The 19,852-nt window shown below is 39.4% G+C and overlaps 3 protein-coding genes across 5 annotated transcripts; 1 reads left to right on the top strand and 2 right to left on the bottom strand.

Moving 5' to 3' along the window:
• Positions 1 to 12: 12 nt before the first annotated feature.
• LOC119732600 (protein SOGA3-like) lies at positions 13 to 4,089 on the bottom strand. The gene is made up of 2 exons (XM_038206178.1): positions 3,392 to 4,089; positions 13 to 735 (listed from the first exon to the last, which is right to left on the bottom strand). The coding sequence occupies exon 2, from the start codon at positions 712 to 714 to the stop codon at positions 13 to 15; it is 702 nt and encodes a 233-aa protein (XP_038062106.1). The 5' UTR covers positions 715 to 735; positions 3,392 to 4,089.
• On the top strand, positions 732 to 18,475 carry LOC119732598 (growth/differentiation factor 10-like). Of its 3 annotated transcripts, XM_038206176.1 has the most exons (5): positions 7,453 to 7,872; positions 8,020 to 8,409; positions 16,394 to 16,914; positions 16,951 to 17,388; positions 17,698 to 18,475. In XM_038206176.1, the coding sequence occupies exons 2-5, from the start codon at positions 8,124 to 8,126 to the stop codon at positions 17,887 to 17,889; spliced, it is 1,437 nt and encodes a 478-aa protein (XP_038062104.1). In that variant the 5' UTR covers positions 7,453 to 7,872; positions 8,020 to 8,123; the 3' UTR covers positions 17,890 to 18,475. The 3 variants fall into 3 exon arrangements, with proteins under 3 accessions (XP_038062103.1, XP_038062102.1, XP_038062104.1); XM_038206175.1 differs by lacking the exon at positions 7,453 to 7,872 and adding an exon at positions 732 to 1,244 and having other exon boundaries at positions 16,394 to 17,388; XM_038206174.1 differs by having other exon boundaries at positions 7,450 to 7,872; positions 16,394 to 17,388.
• Positions 4,133 to 6,174, bottom strand: LOC119732599 (bone morphogenetic protein 10-like). Its single transcript, XM_038206177.1, has 2 exons — positions 5,394 to 6,174; positions 4,133 to 5,291 (listed from the first exon to the last, which is right to left on the bottom strand). Exons 1-2 carry the CDS (start codon positions 5,881 to 5,883, stop codon positions 4,354 to 4,356), a joined length of 1,428 nt encoding a protein of 475 aa, XP_038062105.1. The 5' UTR covers positions 5,884 to 6,174; the 3' UTR covers positions 4,133 to 4,353.
• Positions 18,476 to 19,852: the final 1,377 nt, after the last annotated feature.

The following is a 19,852-nucleotide window of genomic DNA, read 5'->3' as shown; positions in this document are numbered from 1 at the left end:
GACACTTGTCATTTACGACAATAAGTCACTTTCTTGAAATGACTTCTTTTCATCATCATCATCAACAACCGACAGACACGGGGTCGTGCTTCCAAGAGATTGCCCTGAATCAATGGCAATTTGCTGCTCCTTGTTAACCGATGTCGCGTCGGGATCCTTCTCAGGGGTTAAACTCTCAGTTGGCTCTCTTTGCCCCTGGTCATTCACCTTGCCCATTTCATGTGATTGGTCATTGTTTGTTTCCTTGGCCGAACCACGTTCAGATTCATCGGGTTCACCATTCGTATCTTTCTTCTTGTGTCGTTTACGGCGACTCTTGATTGTAATAGGAGGATGCTTTTCTAATGGAATTCCTTGGCCATACGCGTCGATATCGCTCATTCTTTGAGGCGTAAGATTCGAATTAATTCTTCTCGTTGATCTTTGCTTTTCTTTTGTTTCTTTGTTGGCACGTTCCATGTTGTTCACTTGCTCTGATGAATCAGTAATTGACTTTTGAGAGGTTGATTCCCGAATATTCTGTAGCTCCGTTTGTAGTTCCTCGTTCAGTCTTTTAAGTTCTTCGTTCTCCTGTTTAAGTTTGTCGGGTTCAAGTTTTTCAAATGCGTTGATTTTTTCTTTAAGTTGATTATTTTCAGTTCTTAACGCAGTCTCGGCTTGGTTCGTCAGTGTTCCGTTGGTTCCCGCATACGATGATGACGGTCTGCTTCCCATGATGCAGCGCTTACGAATTAGCTGGTGATAGAGAGAAAAAAAGGAATAAACAAATTAGTGACGTGAAAAATGGTTAGGCATTTCAGCAAGCGGTATAGTTGTTAGAAATACCCCGCCGTAAGATTCTACGCTTTGAAAAGGATGGGGATGCTTCAGAATCGAAGAACTTCTCGCTCATTTAGCGACATGCATTACCATTTTTTCTGCTGGGATTTTGTGTCAGTACATCAGTGGGATGCAGCTTTTAAAGAAAATTCCACAACAAAGGAAATTGTTACTAGGACCATGTTGCTTTATGATGCAGGTATTTAGTTCAGTCCGTTCTTGGAGTTATTTCTTTGTTAAGAGGAGTAGAAATACGTGTGTAGTCAGGAAGGAGGAATAGAGGTGTAGTGGAGTCTGAACAGTTTGTTGGGAGTGGCAGGACTGCTGCACTTAATTGATATAGCACGTGAGGTTGGATAAGCCAAGCTGGACGAGGAGCAAACTAGTTCAGGGACTGTTTAACTGCTTCAAACATCGCCTATACTGTGAGTTTCATTTGCTTTCTTGATGAAATAATGGATTGATTTGATTAGTGTTCATTTAATCATTATGTTATCTAATTAATCCTTTCGGAAGTTCTATACGCCTTTTTGTATAAACTTCCCCCGGTTGCACGCAGGCTCAGCAAGCTTGGGCACAGCTCAATCGAGGCCGCTGCTTTAGAGCCTTTATAATCATTTGATTTATCAAAGTTTATTTTTCGATAGTCATCATTTTACAACTTATTTATTGGGCTTTTGGGAATTATTTTCTCTAGTCATCATTTTGTTGATACAGTCCACGTTATGTATGTTCTTGCTCCCGGCAGTTTTAAAGTTGTTTTGCACCCATGACATTTTGAAAGGTGATGGCCTTCAAAGTGATGTACCAAATTGCTTAGAAATGTCAATGAAGGCTAAGGCCTGTCGTTCTTTTAATTACGAACATCTTGAAAATGACTTCAATTGGTTGAAGTGTTCCTTGAACCGCGTATTAATTATCCTCATGCTTGTTTGCACAGTCATAGAGTGTTTATCCAAGCAAAAGCTCCAGCAACATGCGGTCAACAAAGACTTAGCTTAGGTTACCTAGGTAACGTATAAATCAGAAAATACACAAAATGATGACGTACTGATATTATGCATAGCTCTGTTCCGATAATCAACAAATGGCAGAAATAATATTAAAAAAAACCATTAACATAATGACGCAAGTGCGTATCATTTATGTTGATGAAATCAGATTTAAATTATATGTAATGAAACTATGTTTCTTTTTCATGTACGCTATACACGATGCATTTTTCTAGAAATTATAACTTAAGTCAAATAAATACGAAATAATTTGACACAAAAATACAATTATGGAGGTCATTTATGTATTGACGTAATTAACCAACACGCGGATCGACGAAGCGGATTGGTGTGGTAAATGGCATTTAAAAAAACATACAACTTTTCTCGTTTTACGGACCTAATTGCCGCACCCCCCCCCCCCCCTCCTTTAAAAAAAATAATGAAATTCATCCTTTTCGATATTTCGAAACATTCGGTCGACACTTATCAGTTTTGACGCGCAGAAAAAAATAACAATCAATGAAACAGAAAACGTTTAATTTTATAAATATTGTAAGGTACAAAAAATAAAAGTCAAACTCATTTTTATATAAAGTACTGTGCTGTTTGCTCGTATATTCAATATTAAAGCCGCCACAGTTTATTATATTTGTGCAACGATGCACCAGTGAATCGACGCTCGTTTATTGAATTTACATTTCTGTGTAGTGCACGTATTTTATTAGCCTTTAGAAACCTTTAGTCCTGTACAAAGCTTCGCTCAGCTAGAATAAATTATGTCAATCAGGCGGAATTAATTCTCATGTTATTCATAATACTCCGACATCGATGAAATTCAAGAGCCTTGTAACACAAAATTGGTTTATTTCGAAGACAGATTTAATGGTCACCAAACGAATAAAACATCTTAAAGTAATATTACATGCATTTGTGTTATATTTTAACGAATCATTCCTTAAATTTTTTTAATTTTGAATCTTGAATCAATAGACCTTATTCGTTAAGGCGGAGTTAGAGGGCAATGGTTTTATATTGCCTGGATAAGCCATGAGTAAACCTTTCGTGCGTTTATTGTGACAAAATTAGAATTAGAAAGGACACCCTTTGGGATATAGGCCCACATGCAACGCTTAAGGTCTTCATGAAAGCAATCTCACAATCGTTGATAATAATAATAATGAAACGGTGCGTTGTATGCTGTCGAGGCTAAAATGGTTAAACATTGACGAAAGCAACAGACAGTCTGACTAGTAATAAAGATTCATATTGCGCGTGCATATCATTTATCACTATTACAATCCACATACAATTATTAAACGTTACACGAATCATTAGCGTGCATAATGTACGGCATGCGAGACAACCTGCTATTTTCCCTATATAATTACGCAGAGGAAAACGTCCTTATTGTACAATGAAAATGCTTGTACCTCTCACACCGAGTATGTCGCTGACATTGAACAAGACAATAATCTCAAGGTTGTGTCTCAGTTAACATCTTCACAATTGGCTTTAAATAATTAAAGTTTCTTGACGGACATTTCCTGATTGAAAGCTAAATGGAAATAATATCTTACCTGAATTCACCACAGAGAAATCATGCATAATACTGGAGATGTCTCTTGGCATCTTCTGCACGGATGTCTCTTCATGTCAACGCTTTACCTCAGATGTCGTCGACAGCTCGAACGCAAGACGAGATTCATCACACTACGCAACGCGCATGTGCACTGTCTGATTGGCAGTCGTTACGTCAGAACACTGATTAAATAACCTTTCAATCACGTCATTATCATCGTCGAGAAACTGTACAACCATTTCAGAGGCCACCAAGTGATGAATAATGCACGATGTACTCTGAACAAAAAAAATATTCTGGACGATGTCTTCAGGATTAATATAATGTTGGCCTACTGCAGTGTTTGACTTGTTTTCCAGTAGTATGCCTATAAGAAATTCTGCCTGTGCATTTATTCCAACTTCGATAACAAGAAAAGACCAAATTTAAGAATACAAAAGTAATAAGTTTAATTATATTTTATGTAATTATTCGCACTGTATCCGTTCATCGATTTGTGTTATATCAGCTATATTTGAGTACTGATAACCCAGGTAAAATTATGTACAAAAGAATGAATGTATAGGAGTTCAGGATGACACAAGGCCAAGGTGGAGAAGATGGTTTTGCATGGGAGAGGAGAGGGTAAACGCTTGAGAAATTAGAGGTTGAATGGGGGTTGGGATAGGCGGCAAGGAAAGCCCGGGGTCTGGAAAATATATTGATCCTGCCGATGTCAAATCAAGACATTTCATCTTTGTTATTATAGGTGGTGTACTGTTTTAAAATAAATGTCTTGAATCTTCATATCCGTTTAATTGCAAATGAAACGATCTCTAGCATCTACAAAGTGTGTTGACCCCGTGTTTCCTAATGAAAATTGTATTGAGAGTAGTGATGTTTTCTTAGCAAGCCTCCCACGTCATAATAAAATTAATCACAGCATTTTTTGGGGTTGATCACATTTAATGGCAACCCTTTTTAGTGGCATCCACATTTCTTTACCACCATACCCTCATATCGATATTTATACGTCAGTACATTATTCTCATCAAGATACAACATTGATATTGGGCCGAGTTGAGTAGGTACACAACACGGATTGTCCACGCCTACTGGATCATACTCGTGAGCTAATGTTTGAATGATCGAATGTACAGTAGGACTCCAATGGTCAGTTAATGGGAAGACACATTTTCCAGAGCATTTGAAGGCTTGGTAATGTGTTGGAGCAATCACCCAATCATCCCATCCAATATCCTTGAAGATAACTTGCATCGGTCTTCGTTTACACAGGCGATGATGTCTCATTGCATCTCTCTTACTGCGAACGATGGTGGCGCTATTACTTGTTATCGCCAGGCCAGCTTTATCTGAATGAATACGATCACGTGCTAGCATTTCTTGCCTTTTCAGGTAACCCATGTGTTGGAGTTTCTCGTAGTTATCTGAATAAACGACCAGCAACGGCTCGAACTCGATAACATTTGAGATATCGACATCCAGATATGACCTGCCGTCAATTTGTATCAATGGTTGTAGATGGATCCCAAGGCATAGTGACTGGGATGCCACAGGCCAAACATCAGATGGATTTTTAGAAACCTTTGACTGACTGACAATTAGCCGAACTATGCTAGTCAAATCAAAGCTTTCCCAACCATCAGTTTGTCTATATATGACCCGTGACGTCAGCAGCTTCGTGCCAACCTCCAAGTCATGAGAAAGGATGATACGAGCAATGCCTCCATAATGTGTGTTGCCATAAGCAACCTTGATGAAGATGCGAAGCTGCGCCATGACAACGGTCTCGTGGGATGGCATTGTTATGTTGAACAGTAAGTAATGATCACCGGTTACTCCATGTTCCAATGACGTCACTGATCCGAAGCATGAACTGTCATCTAAGTCACTTGATCCTAGTTATAAATAAAATACAACTCTGTAAAACCTGAAGGGATGGCAAGATACAATTATGCAAGCTGAAATTACAAAACGGAATAAATTTAAATGAAACCCACCTTCATTCAGAAAACTGCGAATTATTTCGGCGTCCGGATGGACATAACGATCCTTGCTGAACGCATTATAGAGGTCCATCATGTAAGTGGGGACATTCTGAACCGACGACGGAAAGTCAGTATTAGATGAATCCTCCTTGCCAAGAAACTTAATTGACGTCTTGTCTGTCTCCTGCAATCCTGTCAGCAGATCTTCCTGATGTACCTCATCTCTGTCTTGATATTTCACAGGGTTACCACCGAGGAAAGAATCGAGCACTTCATTGAATTCATCACGATGCTCTCTATCAAGGATGATTTGCCCGTTGGATCTTGAGTCACTCTTCACTTTGTTAACGCGGTAGGATAAAACTTCAACTTGTGTAGCTGGTTTAAGATAATTAGAAGAAAGCATTGAAGGGTCTACATCGGCTTGAATTGCAGCTGAATTCGTAACTTCAACAGCGTACATGGTGAGCAGCAAATTAGCGAGTAAAGCAACAGTTTCCATGGCGATTTTGAAATGCTTAACTGCAAAGATTTATTTGCCAATCTAGCTATTCTTTTCAGCGAATTGCAATTGGTCACAACGATTGCCGACGACGCAACGATCTGTTTTTCTCTGTGGAATTTGAGGCGTAGAGACACGATGGAGAATTCTTAGAAGGATACCCTATCGCAGAGTTCAAGAACTTGTACAAGAACATTCCTTGTATGCCGCTTATCAGCAAAGCTCTTCAGTTCTGAAATCAGATGCAAACAATTTGGACCGTATCCAGTAATATAGGCAAATGTATTGACAATGTACACCCGATGCCCTTGTGCGGGGCAATATGCCAATATAGAGATATTCTATACAAATTCCCCAAATACATGTCTTGTAGGGTACTCCATACATTTAGTTTTGTTTGTAAACGACTTCTTTTGATGTTGATGCTTTAAATTTTAAAGGCACAACCAGTGGCGTATCCAGCCTGTGATGTCGGGGCGGGGGGGGGGGGGGGGGGGCAACCGCACTCACATCGCGCCGTAATGTAGACATTTTTTCTACGGAAACTTGGCCTCCGAAAAATCGAAAAAACGGGGGGGGGGGGGGGAGGGGGCTGCTAATCATCTGGCGAATGGGGGCACCCTTCTAAACTGACCATTATTATGCCCCCCCCCCCCTCCCCATCCTCTGGAGCGAGGCGAGGCAAGGCAAGGGAAATCAGGTTGGCGTAGCGGTACTGTCCTCGCCTTCCATCGCTGTGACCCGGGTTCTAATCACGCCTGGGCCAATATGTGGATTGGGTTTTCAGTCCCTACCTGATTCCGTGGGTTTTCTCCAAAATATTCTTCTGGGGTTTTCCTCCCACCTCTATAACTGTAATATCTTCTTATTGTCTACTCTCTACAGGTTTTTTCAGGCTTTCGGGCTACAGTGCCAAGGGCACTTTTGAGGAATCCTTGGTTTCATTACCAGAAAGAAATGAAATAAAAAATAAAATAAAATAATCACCTCGTTGTGATTTCATACTGTTTTTTTCTCTTCGATCACTGCCTCGTTGTGATATTCATATGAATTTATTATATTAGTAAATTATTTATGAAATATGAGAAGGGTTAATGTAAATAATCATGAATGTGGAGCAGTGGCGTAGCCAGGAATTTTTCAGTGGGGGGGGGGGCCGCTGGGGGGGGCTGGAACATTTCATGGGGGGCGTCATGTAGATCAATGATAATTTTTTTAGAAACTCAAAATCTCAGTGGGGGGGGGGGTGACTGGGGGGCGACAAGGTTTCATGGGGGGATGTCCCCCCCCCCCCCCCCCCCGTGGCTACGCCACTGATGTGGAGTACTTCAAACACACGTACACGATGGCAGGACTCTGCAAAAAGTTGCTTATTAATATGCATGATGAATGTTTTGTCATCACATTATGATACGCGTTTTCATTGGCTAATGGGAGCAGTGCAGGGGCTTTCTGTATCTGCGCAGGGAACGTATTGCATGTATAGATAGAGCGAGCCTCACTGTCCCATGCACGTAGTGGGCTTGTGTCCCATAAAATCAAGGTAAGAATGTATAACAGAATTCAGATGTACAAATATGCCTTCAAAGTAAACTCCAAGTAACGGCTATATAGACCCATCCCAAACAGTATGGTCACTGATTGGCTCGCATCTGGCATACGTTTACCAACGTCACAGCAGTGAATAAACCAAGGCACAAGGAACGAATGGCCCAGTATACGCATACCGTACCACGTGAGCATGTGAGTGATACAACAAACCAGAAACAGTTATTTACTCTCGGCATCTAGCTGAGCCAATCAATCTGTCGTATACGCACCTGACCTTCATGCATCGTACCGGTACCTACACTGGCTTTATTACAAATACGCCTCAGTCCACAGTGTGTTTTGGTATTGTGTTTATTTCACTATCTGCAACTCTGCAGACGCAGAGCAGTAGCCAATGAGAAAACATCCCTGTGTGTCTCCCTACAACGATTCAAGAAGGTAAGTCAACAGAACATTACCTCAACATACCCTTGAAAACTGGCACCCATGTATACTGCTTATCAAAACTGCTGCTAAGTTTCAAACACTTTCATCATCTTTGAGAAACTTTCAATCAAAGATGGATTTACATTTTTCTTCATACAGGTTCCCACATTCGTGAAACACAACACGCATGTTCTTTCTACTGAGAACACAGGCACTGACTCAATGAGACAGACTTGCCAAACGACCTAGAAAAGAGGAACAAAATGGAGTATCGCGTACACATTGTTCAGCTGTTAATACTAATGAGTTGTCTCGCTACTGTGTTATGCAAGGAACTTTCTTCAAGTGTCAATCGCGAGTCGATCCAGCGTCCCTATACTAAAGATGGGAAATTGGTGGATCCATCTGATCCTTGGTCTAGAAAGCGTTACCATGCAGCTGACGTCCATCCTCCGAAGCGCATCATGAAACTCATGCAACAACTGTCCAAGAATGAAGATCTGTTGAAGGAACGAGGGAACACAGTCCGTAGCTACCTGCCGAATCTGAGTAAGTAATTCTGTAATATTATAAAATGACAACAGTAAGGTGCAAATGTATTATTACCGTCTACTTTTTGCGAGTTAATGTTTAGCTGCAGGATCAGAAATAAGGCATAAAATTCCAGCCTCACACACTTCTCAATCAAATTTAATAGAAGAAACACATTTCCCTTTGAAAATGGATTTTTCAAAATAAACTGTAGTGACGATAGTTTTATTATGCTTCTACCTTTTAGTACGGACCAGTGTAAACCAAATGTTTCAGTTGGTGCAACTAAAAGGCACACCGATAGCCTCGCCCACAATCCGCTACTCTCTGACGTGAAATGTATTTCAAGAAGGTTTTTTTTGGTGGAGTCGTTTTATATTTATCAGCTATTTTTTCAGGGGAACTAAGTTATTTATATGTGAAAAAAATGTTGCAAAACCAATTGAAAATACCTATTTGTAATGGGAGTATCCAGTTGCTGTACCAGACACCTCAGAAATTTGTATAATGAATAATTCATTCATATATGAATCACTAGGTAAAAAGAGAATGAACTATTTTGAACCCGACACCTTAGCATTCAATATATCGTCAGAGTAAACTGTGCAAGCACTCACTCTGTTTATAGACGGGACAAAAAAAGTGCATGCGAGAATTTGAGCACTTACTGTAATATTAAGGACAGTCATGGTCTGCTGAAAATCGGATATTTTTTATCGATGAACCTTATCGACATATACAGAATTTATAACTGATTATATAAAAGGATGCAGTAAGATGAACATTGTGACCGCCGAACAGAGTCTGCGTGTACCGTACATGTATATTGCTGGGGTAAGAGTGTCTCCCTACCCCTGTCTCATACCTGTCCACGCCCCGTCATTGCGACTTCACACGCAGTACAAATCCTGAAGACCGTGACGGCTTTCAATGCATGGTGTGTAACATGATACGAAATTAAAAACTGCCAGTGAATTGTTTTTTAAATGTGAACCAAGAAATTACATTTTTTTTTGCTGTGAACAAGTGTTCTTGAAATATTGAATACTGGTATCTTTGCTGGTATTGGGCATTTTTCCTTTTGGATGAGCCGTGGTGTCTTTCTTGAAATACAGAAAGTTTATAGCCCTCTCCTCGCTCAAGAAAACATACTGAAATTAAAGTGACAGATCTTTAATTATGATCAATATATCGTGTTCCTTAAATCTGTGGAGGTTGCTCTCGTGTCTTCCGAGATTTTTTCAATGACAAAGGTTTTAAGGTCTAGCAAATGTTCTTAAATAACATCAACGAAGTGTGCAGGTCGATACGTGCACTTAACCGGACCGTCTTTCAGAGGACACATTTTTTTGTTGCTTTTTGTTGCAAGGAACTCGGATCTTCTAGGATTTGTTTACTTGAATATTGTACTCTAGGGACTATGAAGTTACCTTGACCGTCACAGCTATTACATTATTCCCATCCATTACACCCATGACTCACTCTATACGGCAGACCTTGGTAAGGTGCCATCGTGCTCGGTATACTGAGTGCTCAGGCCTGTATCTGCGTACCGCTAATTGCGCACTCACACGGATAACTGTTCCTAAGAGCCATCATGCCCACTACAGAAAGTCGGTCGTCTCCGGTAAACACCTACAAGTCTAATTAGGTTAGGAACTGGAAATACCTGGCTTTCAAAACAGTCTAGGGGAAATATTTCTGTAAATGTAGGTCAGCTCAAAACAATATATTTTTCAAATAACGTCCTAAAGTAAAGCAGCAGTCGTTTTTCATCTTTATATTTTTGAAACGGCGAAATCGAAAGGTTAATTAGGTGAAATAACGGGCATGAAAAGGTCGAGTGTTTCCACGTTACTAATTGTTGCCACACTGTCGTGTTCTGAAGCGATTGGGTTGGCGTCGCATCCATGTATATTGTCAGATTGTTATAGGCGTTAAGTGCCAGAAAACCTACGACAAATTGCCGATAAAAAAAACATCTTTAAAATCAAAAGAATATTAACAGAAGGGCATTATTTTCGGTTAACAGTGATGATGAATTCTGCATATTTAGATTCAGCGGCTAGCAATTTTATATTCACAGTTAATGCACAAGTAAATAGCCGAAATGCGACAAACATTTAATCAAATGTGAACGATGGGAAACTTTGTCGTAAATACTTGATTAGTTCAACATTTTAGTTAATTAACCATACACTCGTTTGTTCCCCACAAACCTACGTGAAATTCTTGTATTACGCTTGAGGGAACAAACATCTGCCTTAAATTTATAGCCGGAGGGAAGAGACTAGCCCAAAGGGAAATGATCATTGATTTACGTTGTCATCATATACAAAATCATGAAGTAGGAAGTTCTTTATTTAGCTTAACTCATGTCAACGCGTCAGGTATACACAGGATATCATGGTAAACTTTAAGCCCACCTTGTCTTGTACAATGCCTGCAGCTTTGCGGTATACGGCAAAACAGGGTCGTCTTGAAACGTTATTTAAGGTTCGTAATCCCTAAGAACTAGTTCATTGATCTGCTTTTGTTCAGCCATTTAATCTTTTTGTTAAAAAAATAATCATCAAAATTAGGGAGTGGAATAAGAAAAGGTTTGGGTTTGCCGAGGGTACTGCCTTTTTTTATTCGTGTAATATTACTGGCACGCTTTCTTACTCAACGTCAAGTTTTTACCTATATTCGAATCTAGAATTGCGTCATCTTATGTGAAAAAGTAAAATTTTAAAGTTGTTCTGATGATGCTGTTCCTAATTTTTTTTTTTTTTTACGGATTTCCAAGCTTAATTGTTCTATAGTCATCCCTCATGTCGTATATGGATATTATCATTTCTATGGATATTTTATTGTCTGACTTAAGATTTAAAACTAATTAGAAAAGTATCTTATAGTAAGCACCAAGGAAAGAAATTCCCTATGTTCTTTTAAGTTTTAGGGAAGATAAAGGAATGTTGTTTTTTTCTGACGGAATAATCCTGCACAGTTAGGTATCGTGATAGTATCGATTCTCACTCCGTTTCTTAGAAAATGTGGTCGATTTTTATTTCTCATGTTTTAGAATCCTGGTTGATTGGTAAGATAAAATATTATACTTTTTCCCGGTTACAACCTGACCTTAATATAGCCTATGGCATTTAAGGAGAATGAATATGGAACTAATCCTATAGGCCTAAACTAAAAGGCGAGGCACATTTTGATTCCCATATAAAGAAAGACGAATTTGATGATTAAATTCTCTTTATTTTTCTGAATTCACATCGTGGTTGCTGAGTTTACTTTTGACATTATCATTGGTGGAATATTTGGCATGCTGAAGTCGATGTCAGAGTGAATGATTAGAACATAAAGCTCCCTCCTAATAGATTTATAGCATGGGTTGCTTGCTGTATGAGTATTGCAAGATGGGTTGAGGTATTTAAGTAGCAACAGTTAGCAAAGTTCTGAGTTGAAGTTTACTTTGTCCCACTCAGAATTGGAAGGTGGTGCATAAAGTTTCCGCATACAACATTTGTTTTATTGTTTTACAACAAAAATGTAATGAATAGCAGGTCCTGTAGCCTAGATTTCGTACTGAAATGATTAAAAACTAAAAGTCGAGTTGAAAAAATAGTTTCAATGCCTTAGAGCTAAAGCGGCAAATTGATCCACAGTCAACAGATAGATGTCCGTCTTGGGAAATGAACATTCAAAAGATTTACGACTCTCTATGGAAACAAGTCAGAGAATGACCAGTAATTATTGAAGCTAATGGTCAGTCACTGTTAGGGCTAATTTAAGTCGTTTTCGTCTAACGAAGCAACCGTCTTTCTTCAGTTTGAAGCATAATGTCAGACTTGATGTGTGAACAAAGAGGTTGCGGGCGGTCACTAGGGCTCGTAAATATATCAAGGTGTTTCGTTTTACCTTTCACATTAAATTCACCTAAAGTAATTGGAAAGGGATCAGTAGACCAACACACGTTGAAAGCTAGATCCCATTACATAGCCAGTTCTAGTAAAATTGACACAGTTTTATTGAATTTATGAGTACATGTTATCATGATTTCCAGTAGCATGAAAACTTCGACAATTTCCCCAAGTTTTACTAGTAAACACGCAAATTCTCGTTTTCAATGAAAATCTACAGAAATTTGAATCCGTCCTTCCGACTATGGTGCCCTGCGTACATTACATTTACAGATACACCCTTCACTGAGGTTGCGGCATCACAAGGTACCTCCTTTTGGTATCCCAGCCCGCGAAGGGATACCCCCTCCATCAAATTGGTACTATAAGTTACGCCCCCCGTGGGTAAAACTTACTCAAACACTCGGAATAAAGATATCTCAATTCTGAAAAACAAACACATGCAACGTCCAGTGCTATTAAGATGTCAAAAGCAATTTTGCTTCACACAGTAAATGCGACCCGCCCGTAGGAATCGTGAGATACACTCATACACTTACTAAATCAATAATGACAGGAGAAATTAAAGGAAAATGGATCCGGCTCCATGACTGATTTCGTTTATCAGTGCTGGATATTATTTAGATGTAGTAATGTAATGTGGTAAATAAATTGTATGGAATGACTCAAGGTCGTTCACAGCAACTCAATCATGCACGATGCACTCAATCACGATCCAAGGGATAGAAACATACAAATTGGCTTTTTTTTCTGGGCTCTCTGTTTATAATTATCCACGAAAGGGCGTTTATAAGAGGCTGAAACACAGACTTACTTGTACTCAAAGCAAGTAATAAAATGTCGATATTGACACAGTGATTATATTTCAATAAACTACTCTGACTGTTAGTAGGCGATTTTGTTTGCTCAGTTTGTTTTGTTTTGGTCTAATTTTTTGTTTATATTTTTCAAGATTTTTTTTTTATAACTTTGACACTTAGAAGGGTCGCCGAATAATTCTTTTGGACCGACTTAAAATCTCCCTTTGACAATACCTTCACGTACGAAATGACTCAAGTTTGTTTATCCGTTTTAATATTATTTATGGGAATGTTTATTCTGACCCCTTCACTTACATTTTATCTTCAGGTCAAAGGTCATTTTTATAACGATAACGATTTTGCGATGGATGTTTGTTATGAGTTTGATTTAAGCAGTTGTTCCCCCACTCAGACTTATAGTCAAAATGGTTGACATACGATACAAAGATGTAGACAGATGGCACGGGATGGAGCCATAGTTGGCATTCAACAACGTTACCCCATACACGCTGTCACCACTATTATCAACAGTAATCAATTTTCTTATGGCAGCTTGGTTTTTCAAGACAACTGTCACATTTTGACAGGGAATAATCCCTTTAACATCCCTGCGATGATTCAGGAAAGGACATATCACTGTCTCGAAGGGAATCTTTAACTCCCGGTTTCCAATTTCTTTTAAATTTAATTTAAAGCTACTCGTCACAATGATGACCTCAATTTAATACCCATGTGGCTTGTCATCTGATGCTTCAGCTTGCTTAGGTTCGTAAAATGAGGGGGGGGTGATATCATTTAAACTTACATTTGATTTCGGTATTCGTTGTTCTTACATAAAAAATATCAACAGGCTGTCTTCAAAGTTATGCCAGAAGTTTTAATTCAGGCGAATTATTAGTGGCTGCTATGATAAAAGACTACGTCGCTCAATTTTGTTCTGACACAGCTATTTGGCATTCTAACTAATATTTGAACTGCCTCATATTGAATGCAAGATTTTGTATAACTCCTAAACGGTTTTTGTAAAGAACTCTGGTGTGTACTTTCTTCCAAATGTCTTGTTCACGAATTCACTTGTCATCCCTGTAAGAAGTGGGTTACACTTCAAATCACACTGTTCTGATGCGCATGCAGTGTCGTACGTGGAAAATTACTCTTCAGCAAACGGAAGTTCAAATTTTGAAGGTTCTCAGTGCTCTGAGTCGGTGCTTGATGCATGAAGTACCTGGGGGGCCGCGGGAGTCACAAAGTAGACCACCATGGTAGGGTCAGTCAATAGCAACCATGCACATCAGTTATATGTCAACCATTCTAACTGTCACGCCACACTAAGATGGCAAACAATACATTGTGACCGCGCATTGATCAAAAGTGCATCGCAGCAGTGATGGACGTGTGTTATACAAAACCAGTTCTTGTTAATAGCATTCGTTCATTGTCTTCAATATAAAAGGGTTTCCATTTATTTCAGAGTTTCCCATGAACACGGCACTTTCTCTATGACTGGCATCTGATCACCGTGACTTTTAATTGGTTTTGACTTTAAACACCCATGTATTTTCGACATGTGTAATCACCTCCTTAACGCAGGTTGTTTGTTTTTCATCAAATCTGCCGCCAAGACGAAAAACTCAGCTGTCGCCTCGCACCGTCGTGACTCATAACTCATTCTTCTTTTTAAAAAAAAGAAGAAAAAAAGGACACGCGCAAAATATATTCTTATTTTCAGCTGCTTGCGTCTTTCATTTCTGCTGCTTGCGTCATCTTCCCTTTCAGCTGCTTGGAGTTCTTTCTACACGTCTTTACACTTATTATGATGCATAGACAGTCCTGTCAGCATTTCAAAACTTGACGGTTGAGTGGGGTTAAGATGTATCGCCTCTTGGTTACAGGAAAGAAGTAATGAATTCAAATAAACGATCCACCGATTTCAACAAAAACACTTTCCTTTTCTTCTTGTTAACATTCAGCTCTTAATTCACATTATTTATGCAGGTGTGTCCATAATAACTCGGTTCTTAACATCAAACATTAATTTATGAAAGTATTGCTGCTGAAAGCACAGAAAGATGCATTCTAAAACAGAATTATTACAATTCACGCGTGGCCTTCATATGCATCGCTTGCAGGCGCCGGAATGCAATTTCTTGATAACATCCTTGATAACTTGTCTCCATTCTGACAGACGACTAATATGAGACGTAGAGGTCATGCCCTGCGCTATGTTTTGTTTATCATTCCACTTTCAGCTTTCACAAAAACGCCAGCTTGAATTGAACGGGCTGGTCGTTTAGGTGTCAAGAAAAATAAACTGTCCAACTTCGAGTTGAAGGACGGTCGGTTTGTGACAGAAACTTGTGGGCGTGGTCAATTTTTGTACACGTAGGGTGATTTAAAAGACGACATAATTAGTAACATCATGAATTTGTAACGATGCGCTTGTTTTGTATATTTCGCATGCACATTGTTTATGGACTACCGTTTATATATACTTTTCCCGCAGACAATACTTCATTTGAACCTGAAAGCACCATCATTAACACAATGAATGATTCCATTAGTTTGAAATGGCCCGAACATCACAGCTAAACTGTGACTGCTATACGTTTCAGTGTTTCAAGATGCTCTTAGCCCGTGACTTTCACCGACCTAATAACTAGCACGCGAACAGGCGTAAACAGAATTAGCGGCCATTTGGAGTCTACCGTTGCCTTTAACTAGATTCTTGTGGTAATTTGAATCCTTACTGGGGGCGTTCAATTGAATTAGCTGACAGTACTAATGGTTCATATGATATCTAACTCAATTATTTCCTGTGATGTGGGACCGATCCTCGGATAAACTATCCCATTTATACTAAGTTCAGAATCATACAAAGTCTAAGGATTAGAACATAGGCCGTTGGAATTATCATTTTACAGATCTCTGCATGGGATATAGGTCTGCGTACTATATTATGCATGATAGGGTAATCCGGTTTCTTGTCATAACACCCCGAACTAACTTAGCAGAGGATGCAATGTTTTATTTTTATTAAACAATATTTTAAACCTTTAAAAAGAGTAAACCGACGTTAATTCGGTATTGCGCAGTGGAGTCGATACTCGGCACGCCGGTGCCACTGCAGCATCACCTTTTGGACCTTAAACTTTCGAAGGACAATCAAAGCAACTACTGCTTTTGAAAAACGATAATCGCCTTTTGTACTGAAAACGTGTTTTGTCTTGACTGATTCATCCCGTTTTACTCAAGTTCTGACCAGTTTATTATTTCTTCCTGTGTGTATTGCAGGGTTTGCTTGCAATGAACCAACCTACGTGTTCAGCATAAAATCACACAAGACTGAGAGCCTTCGCTCCGTGGAACTTCACTTCTTTGCTTCCAAACCCAGCAACCTGATTGACTCGGAATCGACCATTGACATTCATTTACATCTCATTACCAATACTTCATCGGCATGCCAGCCAATTGGAGTGCAGCAACGACCAGCAAAAGCGCGTGGATGGCAAGTCATTGACGTCACAGCTCAGATAGCTCATCTCTTGAAGCCAATCTTGGAGAGTGAAAATTCACAGATAACTGTGGGTGTTTCGTTTCGACTTCAAGAAACTGGAGGGTCGCATGATACATCACGTGAGCGTACCACCAATGAGAAAATCATGTCCAATCACGCCCGGCCATTCTTACTGGTGTATGCTGAGGATGATGATAGTAGTGGGAATTCAGTGTTGCAGTGGACACAAGAGGGCGCTAAAACTAAAACCGCCCCATCCGAGACGACCCATCCTATGGAGGCGCGAAGTCCTACACAGGTGCGAAGTCCTACACAGGTGCGAAGTCCTACACAGGTGCGAAGTCACACTCGACATGCCCGTAGTGTCGATGGCAATGTTCATTCCATCATGACCAATGAGTTTCCTGAAGGAAGCACCAATGTCGCACATCAGGCAACCTTCCAGCACTTCAATGAACAAGACTCGAAACGTCGTAAGGCCAAGAAACGCACGAGTAAGAAACGTAAACGAGTCTCCAAGAAGCAGCACCGAAAAGCTCCACTGTTAGATCCTTCAAGCTCAGTGGTTGAAGACGAGTCTGAGGAACAAGCAGCCATGAACGATGACAGAGATCAGAATACCGTGTTACCAATGAGTCCGAATGATGGGCCGTGCTCACGTCATGCCATGTTCGTCAGTTTTGATACAATCGATTGGGATGGCTATGTCATTGCACCGACAGGTTTTGAAGCTTTCTACTGCACAGGGGCCTGTAGCTTCCCTCTCTCAAAGGTGAATGTAATAAATATTGCACTCCGGCAAAATCGCAAAAGAATCAATTCTTAATAGTAAACATGAATATCATAATGTTGTAAGCACATGCTCTATTCTCAAGATAATTGAAAGAAAACTGCAAATTTCTAAGTTATTTTTTTCATCGTTCGTACATATAAGACAAACAACAATTTCCGTAACTATGTGAATATAATTATGGTCAAATTCTGCAAAAAAAGTTATGACATAATACAAGAATATGAAGGGAAAACAAAGTGTATTAAACAATGTTAAAAACTCGTACGCGTTTGTTTTTGAATTCCCCAGACGGACAATCCTTCCAACCATGCAACCATACAGAGCGTCATGAGCGTAGCTGGTATACAGGCCAAGATACCTCCTCCTTGCTGTGTTCCTGAGAAACTCACTTCACTCTCCATCTTATTCCTGGACGAAAATGATAACGTGGGTTTGAAGAGCTACAAGAATATGGTGGTGGAATCTTGCGGTTGCCGCTGAAGGCTGCATTGATTGGGGATAAACGTTCGATAGCCTAATTAAATCACAACACTTATTATAAGATCGTTCGTTCAGCTAGTGATGACTCTCAAAATCCTACGTTAGTTGCGCACTTCTTTGTGTTTTTGTTGAGGAACACTCCATATACGTGCTGAAAAGATTAGGGTTTTAAGACACTCTTCCACCAGGAGCTATCGTTCCTAAATTGTAACCCCGAACACAATTTAACGAATTAGAGAACTGGAGCAATTGTGTTTCATGTATTATTTTTTGTTAATATCACTGCCATGCACAACTATTGTGTTTAAAGTTTCTACACAAAAACTCGATCTAAATTTGGATTCGGGGATTTTCTGGTGCCATGATATCATAAGAAGAAAGGGTTAATGGCTAAGATGCTGTTCTATGACCGTGCACCGGAAAGGGTGCTCTTTCATTGTTCTTACACCAACATAGAGTAACTTGTTGCTATTTTTAACCCTAAAATGGCCATGTGATTTCGACCATCTCACAGCTGCTTCCCCCCCCCCCCAAGATCTCGACCATCGAGTGACGAAAAATTATTTAAAAACTCAACATGAACATACCCAAGAAATGTCGTGACTATAGGTCAAAGGGTTATTGAATTATGGCTTATTAATTATTCATACACACGAATGGTAATTCTGCTTTGTGTACACAACGTGTATGGGAAAATTATGTTCACGGCGCGTAGAGCGGGAAAATTTGTTCGCTGCACAGTAACCCATGGTCCGAATTTTATGTTTTGGGTATCAAAGTATGCAAAGACTCGAGGGAAAAAAGTCAGAACAGCTCGGGTCGCGAAAACATTTTTTCAAGGGTATCGTGGAAAAAGTTGAGGGGGGGGCGGATTGCCCTTAGGGTTAAATACTAATTAATATTAAAATTTGCACAACGTGTATTTGGTGGAGACGGGAGAGGCAGGGAGGGAGCTCTAAAAAGTGAAATCTTGCAATAATTTCACGACGTCTAATGAAACAGATTTTGTTTTATTTCGCAAGCTTATAGTTAATCGTTGTACATACAAATCCACAATCTGTCGGCAAATCTGTATATAAGCTAATGTTTTCCACTTGGAAACACATTGAAATACAGTCATGTAAAATAATGACTTGAATAAGCCATTTGTTATTGAACCATTATTGTTCATGTCATAACGAAGAAATGCATGTACGTGTAACAGGTTTTAACTGGCATGTTATCAACATTATGCCATGGTTGTTGTGCTCAATATAGAGGGCGTTGTTAGAGACGGTCATTATTTCAGACATTAAGCTTATAAATTAACTCTCTCGGTGTTTGTGCTATTTTCTGTAACTTCCACCTTGACAAAATTGCTATTTCTTAAGCGATACAATTTTTTTTAATTTTTTATAACTTTTTGAGGCCTGACAAGTTCGATCAATCGAATTCCACCTCATGGTCAACTCGCACTCCGAATCTGTTTGCGCGCAAAAACACACCGACTCTTTCCCGTGACGTGAAAGGCCTTTCAGTGGGTTTAAGATCCCCCGAATTTGATTTTTGTTTTTAATTAATAAAGCGCACAAACATTATTCGCGAGAAAACAAATCAATTTTTTTGGAAAGCACAAACAGTACATTTTTTTTGTTACACAGTGTGGCTAAGCCATTGGGTTAGAATTGTTTTGCTTTTATTTTTATTTGTAATTATTTTATTTTTCGCTGTTCATGGACTACTTTTCAAACGTAGTAGTTTGAGAAATCATTATGCCTGAGTTTTGCCTAATCATGTGTTCAAAATAAATTTGCCGAAGTTTTTCTGATGTAGTGTTCAAGTGTAGTATTGTTGTTGCTATATATTTACATTAAAAATTGTAAGAATCATGATCAGTCACAAAAGCATCTGCCACGTGCACGACTACTTTCAGCACTTAACGGTCTTTTCTTTGAGTGCATTCGATCCGTCGTATACCCCGCTC

Source organism: Patiria miniata, unplaced genomic scaffold, assembly GCF_015706575.1.
Source record: "Patiria miniata isolate m_02_andy unplaced genomic scaffold, ASM1570657v1 HiC_scaffold_24, whole genome shotgun sequence".
In the NCBI taxonomy this organism is placed as follows: domain Eukaryota; kingdom Metazoa; phylum Echinodermata; class Asteroidea; order Valvatida; family Asterinidae; genus Patiria; species Patiria miniata.
Note: the sequence above shows the minus strand (reverse complement) of the source record. Positions and strands in the feature narration are given on the sequence as shown.